We start from the raw sequence: 19,108 nt of genomic DNA, 5'->3' as shown, positions 1-19,108 counted from the left end.
TTTTTTGTCTTCATTTTAAACAAAGTCTTCCGTTTATCACTTTTTCTATTTGCGTACACTATAATAGACAGTTTTCGAAAATGCATATATTTTGACGCTTAACATAAAAATAACAGGAACACCACGGATTTATCGAAAACCGCTGTTTAAAAAAAAACGCCAAAATACGTCAAAAGGTTTGTCAAGGGGGACAACTTTTTAACCTAAAATTGCTTCACCCCCGTTCACCCTCTGCCCTCCAGGGTCATCCCCTTAAAAATTTTAAATGGCAAGGGATATCGAGTAATAGCTTGTTTAAAAGGTCTTTTATTTTGACGTTTGATTTTTTTTAAATCGGTCGATTCGTTTTCGAGAAAATTAGAAAAATCTTTGTTTATCTTAATTTGTTCAGATAGAAAACAAAAACATGAAAATATCAGTTTTTATTGCAATAAGTGTTCAAAATGTTGCCCGTTTTTGGCCAAACAATGATATAGGCGATGTTCAAATTCCTGATGGACATTTTCAAAAACATGTTGTGGGATATCGTGGTAGCTGTCGATGATGCGTTGACGGAGTTCATCCAAACTTTCAGGTTTAGGAGTAAACACAATAGATTTCAAATGACCCCATAGAAAAAAGTCTAACGGCGTTATATCAGGAGATCTCGCAGGCCATTCTATAGGCCCCCTTCGCCCTATCCATTTATCTGGAAACTCACTTCAAATGTCATATATGTCAATTACCGGTTACCGATGATACTTTTTAATTGTTTCGAAAACTTTCTAATATCTCAAAAACCCATACATTTCCCACCAAAAACAGAGGTCTGGAATTCAGAAATTAAATAAATAAAGAAAATATATTACTTTATTATGAAAAGGCATAATAGCAAGAAATGCACAAGTTATACAATTAAAATAAGTAGTTACAAACATTAAATAAAATATCAACATTTGTCCTAATTACACAATGTATAAACATACAACTTAATTTAATTAGGAACTTTGTTGTATGAAGATCAAAGTTTGAGTAGGGTAAAGTAGAGTTTATACAGGGTGTTATGAAAGGCTATAGAAAATATATACAGGTTAATAACAATTTATTTAAATCATCCAGGAATTACCCCCTACCAACCCTACTCAATTTAGCAGTAATTTTCTTAGTAGATTGGATAGTAAATTATGGATAGATTAGACAATAAAAATAAATAATCAAGTATTAAGAAAATTGAGTTTGGTTGTTATTTAGAAATTAGAAAGTGTTTGATACAATAGCAACTTAATATTGCATAGAGGATTATTGATCGTTTTGTTCCTTCTTTAAGATTTTCTAAATAAACTTTATAAGGTTGCAGTTTTATACGATTAAAATGTTGATCGTTTATGATTTCTTCACAAGTTTTGTGACCAGCCTTATGTGTTGCCTATTATTTCGTAATTAAATTTGCCTTAAAGAATACGACCCAACATCTGACTCTTAGGACATTGAAAGGCTAGAATTATCATTGCCGTCGAACTATAGGCAGTTTGTTTGCTTGCAATGTCTCTTATGCAATGATGCCAAATGCTTATATAGAAATGACAAAAAAACACTTTATAACATCATAAACATTTGTCAGTTATTTTGACAGGCACAAAACAATACTACTATTCCCCTTTAATAAAATATGAAGCATTTTTTTTTTCATAAAATATGATAAGATACTCTATAAATAAGTCAACATTCAAAGTTAAATGAATGTAGATAACGTCCCTATATTAGAAAAAAAGGCAACAATATCGCAACGTCGGTCGATCACATTGTTGATTCCATCGACACAAGTAATCTTTACCAGTGACGTTGTCAAAAAATATTTACATGATAAATGTTTATTATTATACTCTATTTCAGAAGTGTGTAGAGCAATAAAACCTCATTAGGTATGCAAAAGTGGTACCTGGTGATCCACCAATATTTTATGCCACTACCTTAGTTGGGTATTAGTTTCAATGTAAAATTCTTTCTTTTCGTTGATTGCAGGTAGTGCCACCCGGTTTTGGGTCAATTTATGAGTTTTGCCCATTGTTACCCACTGTCCCACTGATAAACATTGAAAACGGTTCGCCAAAGGCGTGCAACTGGGACTTTTTTACCTTATAATTAATGTACTTAAATGCTATTTTATTTTAGAAAGTTACTTTTGTTTAAATGGAATAATATATTTTTTTCACAAATTTATTGAACATAATATGTAGAGTAAAACAGTTGAAAATGTCACTTTTGGATCTGTATACAGTATACAGTATCTTGGACAGTATTGCTTCAGCAGAAAAAGTTAAAACTACAAGGATGTTCAAATTGTGAAGGAGTTGCAGGTTTTTTGTAGGTTATAAGATTTTTATTATGAGTATTTAGCCTGTATAATGGTTTTGAGACATTTAATAGTGACCTATATAATACCTAATATCAATTATTATATCATATTAATTTATACTAAAAAACAAAGCTTACCTAAGAATAAAGACTATGTACAATAGATTAGATAGTTTATTAGTAGTAATATACAAACAGGTACTTTTACAAGTCAAATAAAATATGTAGTATGTTGGGCTTTTTTCGAAAATCATGTTATTATTTCTTAAGTATTTTAATAATGACTTGAGATCTAATTCAATTTCTTTGGCACAAATTTGTTTGTTGCAATCTTCGAATTTTAATTTTCTTTATTTTTTTTCCTATAATTTGGTGACAAGTGATTTAGATTTTAAAATGGTGGAATCATCAGTGCTTAGGTCCTCAGGATATCATTTTGATTTTACCCTAGAATAATATACATAAAAATATAGTATTACCAAAATTTAAAAAAATGTATTATGATAATCCAATTGATCAATAAAATGTATGTTATTATAAAGAATCTTTGTAATATCATACATTTAATTAATATTAAATATTTTAATATTAAACAAATATAACACAATAAAATACTATATCACTTTTAAATAAGATATATAGAATAGGATAATACATGGCAAAAAACTAGTAGTCTATTTTGAGTGTATTTTTACCTTTCCTTGGCAGAGTCAGGGAATGTGTACCAGTTAAACAAAAACGGCTTGGATGAGAAATAGTAATTGTTGACCTAGACCCCACGATTACTGTAGAACTATTAATCTCAGATGCAGTTATTGTTGATGATGAATGATCAGATCTGTAATTATACAAAGTTTGGTGTATCAAAAATATTAATCTATATTAATTATCCATACTTATCTATATTAGCTTCACTGTTTGTACTATATACCATTTTGGAATCTAAAGAAGTTTTTGCACTCTTCAGGAAAGCTGCCCCTGCAGCTTTAAAGGATAAATCACTTGGTAAATTAACTGAATTATCCGCTGCTGTGTTTTTAACCAGTGCATCAGAAATCCTAGTAAAAAAATAGTTTCACACACTTACCTAATTTAATTAGTATTAGTTATAAATAAAGTTATATGAGTAACACTAATCCTTTTTGTGATGATTTTTTTATACTAGAAAAATATATTTAAAAAAAATTATCTTTGAGGTAGAGCTGATTTGTTTTATAGTCTGGCTACTGATAATATTATCTTCCCTATATAAGAAATCACTTCTAAGGATGTGATCTGAACAAACAAATATGTTCTGTTTAATTGTGTTGATTTCCATTAATGAAATCCATTGTTGCCTTTGGGCATATATTAGGCAGTCTATAATAAGTATTTAATATTTAATCAAAAAGCAAAAAAAAATACAGTAATGAATTAATATGTGGTGCCAATTACTATATATATTATTGTAAGTTGCAATATGGTAAAACAAAAAAAAATTATCCACCAAATTTTAGGGAAAGACAAAATTAACTTTATACATAGATATCAATATCTAAATAAATTTTAAAATTCTTTAAAGGCAATAAAAAATTAATAATTTCATCTATCTACCTAATGTCTATATTAAAAAAACATAACTATACATAGATAGGTACATGGGTATTAGGTATGCCTTCTTTCTGCCAAAACAACCAAAAAAAAACATAAAATCCTGTAATAAAACCAGGGACAAAATTTTAGTTTTATATTTTTTATAGCATATTGATAGATGAATATGTTCAAAAAAATATTTAGATTTAAAAATATAAATATTTTGGTATTTTACGCACACTTTCACATTCAAGTTTTTATTAGGTTTATCTATAAGATCCCCTATTCTACGTTTATGATGATGGTTACCCCATGATGTGATGTTATGAAAGTATCGGTACTTACTTGTGAAAAGATCGGCTTGAATCACCTTTTTATCATGATGCGGCACAAACGACACAGGTTTTTCCCATCCTAGCAATTTAAAAAAACACTAAAATGTGGACTTTTTCCTTTTGAAACCGAAAATTAAAGAAAATACACGAATCCCGAAAATAAACAAAAAGCCGTTTGACAGATGACACTACGCGTATGGCTCAGGCGCTTAAGCTCCGTTGTTGTCGCTTCAAATTTTTTAGAAGCAGTTTTAGGGATAAGAATGTTAATAATTTTGTTTTTTTTTTGCTTAAGGATATTATATTTATTCTTAAAATAGGTTAATTGTAGTATTTATACTTTTTATTTAAAATTTTCCTATAAAATACAACATAAATAAATTAAATTAACGTTATAATGGTTGTTAAAATATAGCTAAAAATTTCCTCCGTTGGAAATTTGCGTCGACTTGACAACAGAGAATCGGCAAATATGTTTGTAAACAAAACACCCCTCTTGCCCCTGTGCACATGTTGGACTCAAACAAAGTTGTTGTTTACTAATTCTAGCCTTTCAATGTTCTAAGAAGATAAAAAACTTTCTTTTGCTCCCTGCGGTACTGCTTGATACTTCTCAAGTATTGTCGTCTCCAACAAATAATTTCGTCGCTCTCCAGTAAAAGTGCTTTGCGGTTATGCTTTTCCTAGGCAAAATCCATATTTTTTTAAGTTTTCCATAAAAGTTTTCTACTTATCAACGGAATACTGTCATCTCGGCCAAGCTCCATTAAAATTTTGTCTAGGGTGGGTATTTCCTTTTTAAAATAAAAAGAGTGAACTTTTTTTCGAATTATACATTTAGCATTTTCATCAAGGACTTTTGTAGGTCGTCCTGGCTTTTGCTTGGGAGATTCCACTTGACCTGCTACTTTTCTTTCCCGCAACAATTTGAAAATGGTGGACTTTCCAATTCCACTCATTCGAGAACATTTTTCAACAATTTCTTGCACAGTAAAACTAGGGTAATCGTGTTTTATGCAATCATGTACATTTAAAATAATAACTTTTTCACTCAGCGATAGTGGAGAATTTTTAGTACATCTTTTCGTTGGACTGAATACCTCCATTTTTTAATTATTGGGATAATAATATTGTGATTACACTACAGCGTAGCAGTGACTACTAACGTTTAAAATATGATTTAAAAGTATTTATAGTCTGTATATATTACCTGACTCCATTTTTGCATGTTACAAAGCGTTAAAAGATAGGTATCTATACAAAAGGATTAAAAGTATTTATTTAGTATTTAATCTCTTTCAAAATAAAGGCATTTAATCCGTGAAAATTAAATTCATAAATATTATAAGTACCTGCGCCTATGAACTACCACGAAATGTAGCCAAACAGAACGGAATTCCCCAGTTTATTGCTCTATACACTTCTGAAATAGAGTATAATAAATTATGCTTTAAATTAGAAATAATATTACCATTTATGAAGTTTTTATGCATTTTTTAACGTACTTCATTAGAGTAAAGGTACTTATACTCAAAAGCATTATTATGGAAATTAAATATTTTTTACTTATTATAGGTTTCTTAATAAGTTTTAAATATTCTACGTTTATGACGACGGTTGTCCCTTGATATGATGTTATGATAATAATATATTATGTTGGTATTTACTTGTGAAAAGATTGGCTTAAATCGCCTTTTTCCATGGTGCGGCACAAATGGCACAATTTTTTACTATTTTTACTATCGTAATACACTGAAATCACTCAACCTTTTTTCTTTTTGAACCAAAAACTAAAGAAAAAACACAGAACAAATGCCGGATCTAAACGTAAAGTCAATTGTTAAGATGACATCAGCTTTTGCCTGCGGTGTTTCCATTTCAATTGTTAGAAGCGGTTTAGGAATAAGAATGTTCATTTTTTTTTTTTTGCTTTAAAGTTGTTTTTTTTTTGATTTAGAATAACATTGTATATCTATTTCTACTTTTTATTTTTAATCCAAAAATGTAACATCAATAAGTTAAATTAACATTATTATATGTGTTGATATACAGGGTGTCTCACCACGAATAGACGCGATCGATATCTCGGAAACTAATTTTTCAAAAATCTTGAAAATTTGGCAACAATTGATGGGGGCCACACAACTAAAATATTTTGACAGTTGTGACGTTTCCGGTTATACCGGAAGTAGGTGTCAACTTCGTTATTTTAAATGGAGCAGCCTGTATATTTTTGCATTTTTGGCTTCCACATGAAATTCTAGGTATATTTTGTGTATAATATCCTATATCTAAGTGTAGCCGTTTTTGACATATTTTAAATTTCATGTGAAAAATTGTGTTAATGTGTAATGTTTATAAGCCCTTACATAATTACCGATTACTCCCTTTTAGTAGCCTTTATTTATTGGTTAGTTTTGGTTTTATTTCAAAAGATGGACCACTTCAAAGGACTATTTTAATATTTAGCTAAAAAAAAGATACAGGGAGGTCAAAAACTAGCATTAAAAATTAAAATGACAAAAATTATTAAAAGTCAATTTTTTTAAATGGAAACCCCTTATTTTTACTATTTTTTCATAAAGATAATTAAAAATAAGGTTAATTTTATATAAGGTTATCTAGTCCAAAAATTCATAGTTTCCGAAGTATTGGCAATTTAAATTTGGCCTAATATTAAAAGCTGCATAGTAACACGGCTCAAGGATTGTTGATTAGTTGGTCATAACGGTTGTCATAGTAACCGCTAGAAGCGGCAGTAAGATAATGGATTATAACAAAAATGTCAGTATTGCTTGTAATTTCGTATTTTTTTTAAAAACTACTATGCCGGGGCGATTCAATTATACACACGAAGATTATTATCTATGGAGAATATAACAAAGTTTTATCGAGAACATGCCAAATATTTGCAGGTAGATTCCCAGAAAAACAGAAACCATCATGTTGCGCTGTTAGGCGAATAATAGAAAATTTTACAAATTTTGGCAGAGTAACAAGTTATTTTAACAAATGTTCAAAATTTCCTCCTTAAACTTCTAAACATTTTTCACATCTGCGAATTAGCTCGTCTTGGGGTGCCGCTCTAATTGACTCTGAAGATCAACTTTCAAATGCTTGTCTAACCCTTTCCATACAATCTTGCTGCGTTATTAATGGATTGAAATAAACAATATTCTTTGTTGTTCCCCAAATAAAATAATCTAGGGCAGTTAAATCCGGAGAACGAGGAGGCTACAAAATAGGTCCGTTATTGGCAATCCACTTGTCATTAAATGATGCGTTTGGATGATTTGACTCACTCCAAACATGGGACTTATGTATGTTAAAAATATCAATTTTTGAAAATTTTGCATCATCAGTCTAAATTACATCATTCAAAAACTGAAGATTTTCGTTTACCATTGTTAAGATAAATTCACAAAACTGGATTCTTTTGGGCAAATCTGTTTCTCTGATGATTTCAAGATGCTGAACCAAAGATATTAAAAAAGGGTGGAAGTTATGTTTCAACAAAATCCTATGTATTGTGTCTTTGGAGAATCTAGTTTGTGAAGCTACTTGTCTTAAGGACGTCATAGGATACGCTGCAAAATATCCCAAAATTGCAATTTCAATATTTTCATTATCAACAAGTCGTTTCCTTTTTTCCGCTTTCGCCTTAACAGTGCCAAAATCTTAAAATTTTCTGTTATTCGCCCAACAGCGCAACATGATGGTTTTTGTTTTTCTAGGAATCTATCTGCAAATATTTGGCATGTTCTCGATAAAACTTTGTTACATTCTCCATAGATAATAAACAAATTTAAATAATCTTCGTGTGTATAATTTAATCGCCCCGGCATATTAGTTTTTAAAAAATTACGAAATTACAAGCAATACTGACATTTGTGTTATAATCCATTGTCTTACTCCCGCTAATTTTTGGACTAGATAACCTTATACAAATTAACCTTATTTTTTAATTATCTTTATAAGAAAATAGTAAAAATAGGGAGTTTCCATTAAAAAAAAATTGACTTTTAATAATTTTTGTCATTTTAATTTTTAATGCTAGTTTTTGACCTCCCTGTATCTTTTTCTTAGCCAAATATTAAAATAGCCTTGAGAGGAGTACAAGGAAGATCGCTAGAACTCTGCATATCTGTCATCAAATTGTGTGGCGCATTTTGGTTGATTTTTTATGATACCATACCCATACAATATTTTAAATGTACAGGCATTACTTCCCGGAGATTTTCCGCAGCGAGTGACCTTCTGTCAGTGATATCTCCAGAATATTATACTAAATCCGCAGTTTGAGTCATAGATTTTGTTCACCGACGAAGCAAATTTTTCTCGGAACGCTATTCAAAATTTTCACAACAATCATTTATGGGCAGAAGAAAACCTCCAAGCCATAACGGAAACCCATTTTCAACACTAATTTTCGGTTAATGTTTGGGCAGGAATTATTGGTGATTACCTAATAGGCCCATGTTTTCTACCAGGGCGCCTTGATGGTCGGTCATATTTACAGTTTCTCGAAGAAGAACTGCCTGGGCTTCTTAAAGATGTGCCACTTCTGTTAAGAAATCGAATATGGTACATGCACGATGGTACCCCTGTTCATTTTAGTTTAATTATCCGAAACCATTTAAATACCGTTTATCCGAATCGATGGATCGGTCGCGGAGGACCACAACAATGGCCAGCAGGATCCCCCGATCTCAATAGCTTAGATTTCTTTTTATGGGGGCACCTTAACTCTAGTTTATAAAACTGCCGTAAATACTCCAGAAGATTTAGGAGACCGAATAGTTGCCTCGTGTGTAATTATACGAAATACGCATGGAATTACGAACGTGTGCGTAATTCTATGCGTAGACGAGCGGAAGCATGCCTACTTAGTGAAGGTGGCCATTTTCAATAATTTTTGTAATCAGTGTTATTAAGATAAAATACATTTGATTAAGATAAAATACGTTCATTTAAGCTTAGTTTCATAAAATTGAATAAAACTCGTTTTTTGCACTTAAAACCCTGTTGTTTGCAAAGTAAAATTAGGTAGGTATTTCTGAACTAATTGCCAAAAGACAAAAGCTATTGCCATCATCGATGTTTATGTATAAAAACGTCATTTATTCATGCATAACTAGATAAAGAAAAATGTGACATTTAAAATCACAACTCGTTGCCCATAGCAACGAGCAATAAGAAACATGCATGGGCGACTCCGCGACTTTATTTGCGTTAAATATAGACGCGTTATGGCACTTTTTTACTCCCATTTACTTTTTAAACGTGTTAAAAATATGAGTATTTCTTAAATTTTTTAACTTTTCATACTTCTTGTAATAAATCTGATCCCTTAATTTGCTTGCAATCGACGAACAAACATTTTCAAACCGCATCAGATTTTTAGGGAAGTAAAATTATTTTTATTTTTTTAAGCAAAAACCATGCGGCGTACGAAAAAAAAACAAGAGATCAAATTTGCTAAATAAAATACATGTACCAAATTTCATAAAAATGTCTACAATATTGTTTAAGTTATTATAAAAAAACCGATTTTTTTTGAAAACTTTAACTTTGTATCTTTAAAGTTATGACGTTTAGGACATATATTCATAGAATTTTTTTTTCTTAAAATGAGTCCAGGAATCACCCCCTTAAATATTAGCATGTCTTTAAGGAACACCCTGCATATGTGTAAAAAGAAAGATAAAAACCGTTTTCAAAGCATAAAATGACTTTCAAAAATAGTTAACTTTCCGTTATTATTTTCTCGAATAAAGTGGGGTTATTGCCCGTCGACCACTCATACCCTTTTCACAGCAGTAAGCGAAAATAAGATACTTAAAAGTAGGGAAGGATTTCTATTTTATTTTAGAATGAACATTAAGATAATAATTGCAAGAATCCTATAAAAAATTTCCAAAAAAAAAAACTTTCTTTTGTTCACTCGAAATCGAAACAGCTGTTACCATTTGTGGGGAAAAAATTGATAATTATATTTCACAAACTGGTGGACACTTTAAACATTTTTAAAGTTTTTGTTCTTCTTCTTTGGTTATAAGCCGTTGGCATTTAAACATGCCTTAAATTTTTTAGGATTATGATAACTTCGAAATTTTTAGAAATTTTGTTATCTTTACATAGTTTGAAATGAGTGATAGTTTGAAATTATGATGAGTTTATGACAAATAAACAAAAGAAACCCAATAATTAATGCGAACTGACATACCCGTATTAAGCATCAAAAATTCATATTTCGGTAATAACTCGACGATAAAAAAGATAGCGACTTCGGTTTTCAGGTTTTTTAGTTAATTTAATATAATTTTCGATTCTGCTATCAAAATTATACCGTGCCATTATAATATTCCAATTTCTAATTATGTTAAAAAGGTGATGTCAGGTGACAATTCTCAACATATAGCCGCGATCCACGCTTAGTGAAACATCCTGTATATACAGGGCAACGCATCGAAAATGAAACAGAGGCACTAACGGACAGTCCATTAGCTTTTTTTAAAAATGCGCGGAACCGTCGGTTTTATTTACAGGAGAAGACTCATACTTAATAATCACAAAATAACCTTCATATTACCTTCATAAGTACAACAATCCCCTAAAAGGCAATGGTACCAACCCTTAAATCTTAAATTGGAAGGGGACTGGAGTAATAGGTTTCTGCAAATGTCTTTCGCTTCTCTTTACAATGAGACTTCGTATGATGAGTTCAAATTAGTTTTTAAGATTTTTTCGCATTTACACTTTAAAAGGTATATTTCATTAAAAAAAAGTAGCGTAAAAATATCGAGTATTGCTATTTAAAAAATGTCATTATTTAAAAATGTAGATATTTTTCGCCATTTACATTTTGTTTACTAATTTTGAACTTTTCAGTAATCGTAACCAAACTTTGACCCCAAATCTTCCTTAAGCTTCCAAAAGCAGTTGTTCTAAGAATATGTAGATTTACTTGTGTGCACCGGTAATATGTTTCTGATTAATTCTGCTAAACCTGCAGTTTAATAAATCTACTCTTATCGAACAATAATATTTTCTTACCAAGGTTTCCCTTAAGTGACCTCATCTTGCAATAACCCAAGGCTTCCAGCTCTCATTGGCTACAATCGTCCATACTACGCCGTACGTCTTTATTATTTTTTTTGTCACCCTTGTTATCTTTTTTATGTGCATCGATAGAACGTCAATCATTTTGACGATATATGCCAACTTTTTAAGAACGTAAATAGAATTACTAAATTTATTTAAACGGTATATAATCATAAAACTACTACTGCATTGTAGATATTACGAAAATCCTTTTCCACTACAAAAAGAAAACGGAAACATTTTTTTACCTGAAATTCTATTTCCATTTTAAATTCATTTCAATTTTTAGATTTCCAAGATGACCACACAACTGCAGAATTAAACTCCACGTATACGTCTTACGAACCTTGTGATACTTCTGGGGTATCAACTATTCCTGAATTTGATCCTGTCAATTTTGTAAGGAACGCAATTGGAAATGTCACAATTGATTCAGAATACAGTGTAAGTTTTATCCTTTTTTAAACCTTTAGTGTACTTTATGTTATTGCATTATTTTTTCTATATGTGTTTCTTTAGGATTCCCTATTAACCGACCAATTCCTAACTTATTCTCAAAGTATGAGCCAAATCAGACGTCCCTCATTCCTGTCTAGTATCAAAAGTGGGATAAGGAAAACTTGGTCATTTAGTAGCAACGTACACCAAATGACAAAGCGGTAAATCATTTGCAAATTTTAAGCAATTTAATTTTGTTGTATACAATTTTCTTAAATATTTGAATTATTTTAGAAACAGGCAAAGATGTCATTCTCTTTCGCCACGAGTAACTGATTCTTTAGAAAGTTTAGAAAATCAGCTTCACGTACACAGTGTACAAGTTTGTCAAGCATCAAAAGCAGTCGACTTTTGTCGAAACCACTTAAACGAGGTTACAGTACCCCGTTACGCTGAAGCAGAAAAAGTTTTGTTAGTGGCTTGTAAGTAGTTTTCAATTTTGAATATGGTATTATCTCTAATAATATCAAATTTTAGCTTGCTACAAAGATATTCTAAGTAAAACTTTACATAAAAACAACGAGTATGACGATACAAATCTTCAGTGTTGCACAGTGTGTGGAATTATTGAAATATCAAACTTGATGTTTCATCAGAAGAATAAACACCATATAGACAACAAATTTGATGTTTATTATGTGGTGATCATTAGTTGTGGAGTAGCAGTTTTGTCCAGTGACGTATTGATCAATAAGTCCGATGACGACGACAAAAATGAGAACGAATTAAAAATCGCTAAAACATTTGTTTTAAATAATTTGAATAACGATTTTGAAATTTCAATAGCAGTTTATTCTTTGCAAGTAGAGAAATATGATGCGATTGAACTAAAGAAAAAACAAAATAAAAAGGTAAGTTTAGGTTTGGAGTTTCTGTTTTTATTGCATATCATATTATTAATCAGTGGCGGCTGGTATACATTTACTAAAAAAAGGAAATAAGGTTTTTGTTTGCATATTGTTTATCACCCTAATAGTCTAAGAGCCAGCGACACAAATGTCTAGGTCATGGAGGATATTAATAGGAGAAATATCAATGTGTAGGTTACAGTGGAACAGGAACATAGGACAGGCATGTCGGATCGACGTTTGTTTGACGTTTTCTTCTTCCTTATAGCACTCCAACCCTTGTTGGGTTTTGGTTGCATTTACGATTTGCTTCCATCGGTCCCCTTCCTGCATAGCCTCCTACCAGCCATATATCTGCATGGTCTGTAGGTCCTTTAAAATGCTGTCCTTCCATCTAAGTCCTATCCGCCCCTGTGGTCTCTTGCTGGATTTCCTTCTCATACTAACTTGATCAGTCGGTCCTCAGGTGCTCTTTGAACATATCCAGCCCATCTCAGATACTGGGATTTTATTGACTTTACTTTATCCGGCTTTTGATACAGGTCCTGGAGTTCTGCATTCGTCTTTAAGGAACGTATGTTATGATTAGTTTTTTCAGTTCTTTTTCGGTTCGTTTTTTGCTGGTCGTGCGGATGTTTTTCTATTGAGTAGTCGATCCGTACTTACCGTTATTTATTTTTTATTAGGGCATAAACGTTTTGTATTTATATTTGTAATGCCGAGTTTATTGGACAACCTTTAATATTATCTTTGTTGTGCCTCTGTTATGTAAATACTTTTAAAACATTTTCATTATAAACGTTGATTAGAGAAAAGAACCGGGAGTTTTCTTTAGAACGGATAGTCCTATCGAAATCCCACATTCATTATGTTTCTTAAGGATCTACGTCTCACAGCCATAGCAGATGATTGGTTTGATTACTGCGTGGTACACCCTCAATTTTGACACTCCCGACACCATTCTGGACTGCATGAACGCTCGCTTGGAAAAACAACCTATTATTCTGTGTATTCATGCCTTAATCTCTTCTTTCTCGTTCTCTGAGGATATCGTGGCTCCAAAATACTTAAACTGTCTGACGTATTCGAAATTATAGCTATTCATCGTTATATTTTGACCAAATCTGTCCCTAGTGTTGTTGGGTAATGTGCATGTATTTGGTTTTTTTTCTAGTTGATATTGAGGCCCATTTTCTTCCATTCCTTTTAGATTTTCAGGAAGCTTTCCTTTATCTTGATAGTACTTCTTCCGACCCCTTCAATGTCGTCCGGGAGTTATGTTCTTGGTACTTAGCATTTTAAAAAAGTTTTATTTTATTAAAATGCACTAGAATTAGATGAACAAATAATATGAATAGCAGCAGCTTTGACACTATATTAAATGCTATCGAAATATATAAAACAGTTGCTTAAATACTAATACATATATCAAGTCGGCAGATTTAGGGTAATGAGTGATTTGGGGTTATTGCTCGCGAATGCCACAATCAACTGTGGCCTCTGGTTAGTAAATGCTTCCGCGGTGAGGTTCGCCTTCTTGATAGCCAGATCTAGGACTGTGTTAAAGAGTAGGGGCGACAATCTCCCTGTCTCAATCCACTGGTGGCCGAAAATTTCTCTGTTATTTGATGTCCTACTGTAATGCGACACTTAGTATCGTTAATGCATAACTTTGTGAGAGTGACGATTTTTTGTAGAATACCTATTTGCCATGACTATCCAGACACTGTCGCGTATAACCGTGTCGTAAACTTGTCTCAAATTCATGAGCAGCTGGTGCTTGTTCTTATTGAATTTCCAGTGCTTCTCCAGTAGTTGTCGAATTATGCATATCTAGTCCACTGTTGACCTCTTTATTGTGAATTACACTGATAGTCGCCAAATTGTTCCTCCGCATACGGTGATATAAAGCTCAATAGCAGATTGGAAAGTATGTTGTAAGCTGCGTTCAGTATCGATATTCCTCTGTAGTTGATACATTTCATGCGGTCTCCCTTATTATGTATGGGTATAAAAATACTTTCGTTTAATTTTTTTGGCAAGGTTTCCTATTTCGTATTGTATTAAGTTGTATTAAGTTAGTACTATTGTATTAAGTTATGTTATTCTTTGTGCAGTTGTGTTCCTTCATACTTTCGGCATTTTACTGGTATTGTGTCGCCTCCAGCAGTTTTGTTATTTTTGATTGTTAAGTTTGTTGATTGTCACTATTATTTCTTGGAAGCTTGGCTCCTCTACGTTTAATTCCGCCATCTGGTATGTTGTGGTCTCTGCAGTTATGCCGTTATCTGCATTAAAAAGATTAACTTAGGTTATTAACCGTGTCTGTTATTAACGGACAGATATTGAGTTTCCCATTATTGGGTCACCGAATTTCCTATATTGCCGTGATGTTGATGTTATGTTTCTTTATATGCTCTCTGGCATTCTTTGCTGCCCTTGGTCGAAACTAGCTAAGCACATTCCAGGTTTTAATCTTCATATTCCTTGGTCGTTGCTTGAGTCTCCGGATATCCGTCCTGATGACGTCGTTCAATTAATTCAAGTCCAATTAATTATACAGATTATTTTGCAAGAAATTTACCTCACGACTCGGATTAAAATAAAAAAGATTTGAGAATGTGGAAAACCTGATGCGAATCCCTGTCAGAAGGGTGCCAATGGGATGTTTGTAACTTGGTTTGTTGATGTTGGTTTCCCACTAAGTTATCACGGATGTTATTTTTTTGAAATAAAAATCTCACCTAAAAAAACCAGAAAATATGATAGGATCCTGCAAGTAATTTAAAATATAATTATGTAAAGCTGCATAGAATTGTCATTTTTCGATATACAAATATGGAAATATTGGAATATGGAAATATGGAATGCACATATTTTCACTTCTTATTTCCATTCTTGTTAATCAAATTTATTTATTTATTCAATGGACAAAAAAAACAATATTACAAAGATTAAATTCAATTTAAAATAACAATTGCATCTACCCTAACATGAAGTAAACTTTATATGTGAATTTAACATGAGTTATACAATACAACTTAACAACTAGGTGATGAGCCTTTTTTATTTGAAAAAGAAGACAAACTAATATTAGAAATATAAAGTAACCATTTTAACATGATAACATCGTACAGGCAAAACTTCAACATCGTAGCAACCACATAGCGTTTTTTACATCACAAACACAACTAGAATAGATACTCGTTAAGTATATATTCATAGAACCCAGTTCTATTTAAATTTTCCGAACCCTTGCGTGGCTATGCAGATTATCGAAATTTTCGGCTCAGGTAAGCATTAAAAGACGGAAGGAAATAAGCTCGTGTCTCGTGAAAATTAATTACTATTAAAATTAAACTCTATCCGTTTCATTTGTAAGGAGACTAAATTCAAAAATCAATTTCGATCATTTATTAAACTCTTTTGACCTACAGGAAAGAAGTTTATTCAAGGCTTAACTTCTGTTGGTTGATTGGTTATTTAATTTAGAGATAATTTTTAAGTTCTTTTGGCATGTTTAGATGTTTTTGTACCTTCGCTAGACTTTTTATATTTAAATAATATAAATAATGTCGAGCGCCACTTTAGGAAAAACTGCGCAGCATATTGCTATATCTACAGTGTCGGTGATATCTTGTGATAAATCTTGCATATTCTTCCTTGTAAAGAATTTACAAGTTATCTACAGGTTATTCGATTTTTGCAAATAACTAACATTTTTCGAAATTTCCTTTGAATTTCAAAAAATATTAAATAGAGCTAATAGAACAGCCTTCAGAACTTCACAAATGCCGAATGTAAACACAAATTTAGTTTGACAAGATGACATCAGTTTTTGCTTGCGGTGTTGCCATTCCAAATTTTTTAAATGTTCGAATAAAAAATATTTCTACGATATCTTACAAATGCAAATTGAAACTTGGATTGCGTCGAATCGCATGGAGCCAAATGGCTCCAAAAATCATTATTACATTTGGCAAGAAGAAGTCAAATTCAGCTTCTAACATTTTAGATAATTAAATTGAACCAGTAGATTAGCTTTATGTTTCAAAAAAGTAGTCCATTTTTTTTTTCAAAGAAACCTCTTAATAATATAAATTCAGAGATTGGAGGGACACAAAGTCAATGGTATCAGATTATGATTATTTAAAAAAAAATTGTCCTTGTTTAAAGACGCGTACAAAATTTTGGATTTTTGTTATGCTAGGAGATTTAAGAAAGATCTTTAGGGAACTCAGGTTATTTTAAAATGGTGTAAAGAAAGCTGAGGGGTGTTATATGCTATCCGTTATCCCAGTCTGGCTTTATCTTGAAAAATGAAATGAAGAGGCGAGAAGTCCAGTAGTGCCTCCATGAATACATTTCTTTACAACATTACATAGAGCTTCACAAATATTATAATTACACTACCGCTCAACAGTATTTGCCCACATATGACTGTTTTAAAGTTATAACTAAAAATAATAAACCCATCAGTTATTCTTATGAAACGGTTTATTTATAACAAAATTAATATAAACAATACATTTTTCAATTAATTAAATTTAAGAAAATCAAATTTTGGATTCATCTACATGTCCGCCTCGATTTTTAATAACAGCTTCACAGAGTTTCGGTAGTTTTCTAATTAATTTGTCCAAAGTTTCCTGATATATCTTATGCCACTCTTCTTGGATGATCCTCCACACGTCTTCTTTTGATGCGGGGCATGATTTTCGCACTTGTCTATCCAGTTCATCCCACAGTAATTTGATAGGATTGAGGTCCGGTGATTGTGGAAGCTTTTTTTTTCAGAAGATGTTGCCTTTGTAATTGACCTAAATATTGCTTGCACAATTTCGACGTGTGCTTGGGGTCATTGTCATGTTGAAAGATGTAGTTTTCCCCAATTATTCGAGTACCAGAAGGAAGTACATTATCACCTAAAATTGTCTCTTTTCGAGGAATTCCCTCTATTCTAATTAGATCGTCCACTGCAGATCCTCCGAAACAACCCCACACCATCACCGAACCACCACCGTGTTTAACTGAGGCCACCCTACAGTTTTCACCGACCCTTTCATTGGCATAACGGCAAACAAAAACTCGCCTCTCGTTCCAAAAACCTCGAATTTCGACTCGTCACTCCAGAGAACTTTCTTCCAGTCATCAATGGTTCATTCTTTGTGTGATTGGGCCCACTCAAGTCTTTTCTTCTTATTAACATCCTTCAGTAGCGGCTTTGATACAACTAAACGTCCTTTAAGATCAGCATTATAAAATCTCCGTTTTACTGTCGAAACACTGACCGCTTTTTTACGCTCCTTGTTGATTTTTGCTGTCATTTCAGGGGCGGTAAGGCGTCGATTGCGTTTGCTTGTAATTATAATATTTAAATCCTCCTTTGAACTTGTTGCCTTTGGCCTTCCCGATCGAGGTTTGTTGCTAATAGTCCCTTCTCTGGTGAATTTCCTAACATTATAATCGACAGTCCGCCTTGGAATTCTCAAATCCGTCGAAATTTGACGGTTAGTCTTTCCAGCCTTATGAAGTCCAATGATAATATCTTTTGTTTCTACCGATAACTCTTTTGTTTTAGCCATTTTAAAGAATGTTGAAAAACCAGCAAAGAAACGGTGACAATCGTCAATAAGCAAGCGAAATTATTTACCAATGTTACACAAAATCAAATTCTTGAAGACACCTTTAAATGTTTTAAATTTCATCGGAAACGAGCTGTAAACAGATTAGTTTTTTAGAAGAAGTGCATATTTTCACTACATAGTTTGTTATTTGCAAGACTATTTTTAAATACTGGGTGTTTGTCAACGAACATATTGCATATATGCTGTTTAAGCATTTATGCAATTTACAAAAGAGATACAATCTAAATATAGGTATAAAGATAAGATTTTTGTATCTAATTTAAAATATTAAAAAGAATACATGGTGGGCAAATACTTTTGAGCGGTAGTGTATAAAACGAAACAAGATTACAAATTACTTATTTGTCAAAAGGACGACTCTATGGTAACAAAGGCCAAGAAAAAAGAAGAAAACCAGACCATCGTTACACAAATAGCCCTCTTCTAAAAACTTGTGTAATCGAGACATACCTCACGCACTGAGCATTAAGGTGTGAATCTATAGCCAAAAAAAAATAAAAATGGTAGTAAGTATTGAGTAGGTCTTGTGCAGTGCGTGCAGGTCGGAAATAAGTCATGATTAGTGCGGTAAATTTAATTAATTATTTTTACAATTTTTTTGCTATGAATGTAAGTACTGCTAGCTGTACATTTGTAATTGTATTTCGTTTTATAATTTTTATATTAGTATTTTTAATTTTTATATTGTTGTAAAGAAATAATCTAATACTTTTTTTCATTTTAATGATTTTAACATAGCCCTGATGATGGCCTATGGCCGAAAGCGCTA

General features: G+C 31.9%; 1 protein-coding gene across 2 annotated transcripts in view; it reads left to right on the top strand.

Annotated features, from left to right (window-relative positions):
- Positions 1 to 19,108, top strand: part of LOC126734443 (anillin-like) — a 48,148-nt gene that overhangs the window by 27,081 nt on the left and 1,959 nt on the right. For both annotated transcript variants that reach the window (XM_050438087.1, XM_050438086.1), the window contains exons 6-9: positions 11,635 to 11,789; positions 11,865 to 12,004; positions 12,078 to 12,265; positions 12,321 to 12,694. In XM_050438087.1, the coding sequence (XP_050294044.1) occupies positions 11,635 to 11,789; positions 11,865 to 12,004; positions 12,078 to 12,265; positions 12,321 to 12,694 (857 nt within the window). The remainder of the gene's footprint in view (positions 1 to 11,634; positions 11,790 to 11,864; positions 12,005 to 12,077; positions 12,266 to 12,320; positions 12,695 to 19,108) is intronic.

The sequence above is a fragment of the Anthonomus grandis genome, chromosome 3 (assembly GCF_022605725.1).
Source record: "Anthonomus grandis grandis chromosome 3, icAntGran1.3, whole genome shotgun sequence".
Lineage (NCBI taxonomy): Eukaryota > Metazoa > Arthropoda > Insecta > Coleoptera > Curculionidae > Anthonomus > Anthonomus grandis.
Note: the sequence above shows the minus strand (reverse complement) of the source record. Positions and strands in the feature narration are given on the sequence as shown.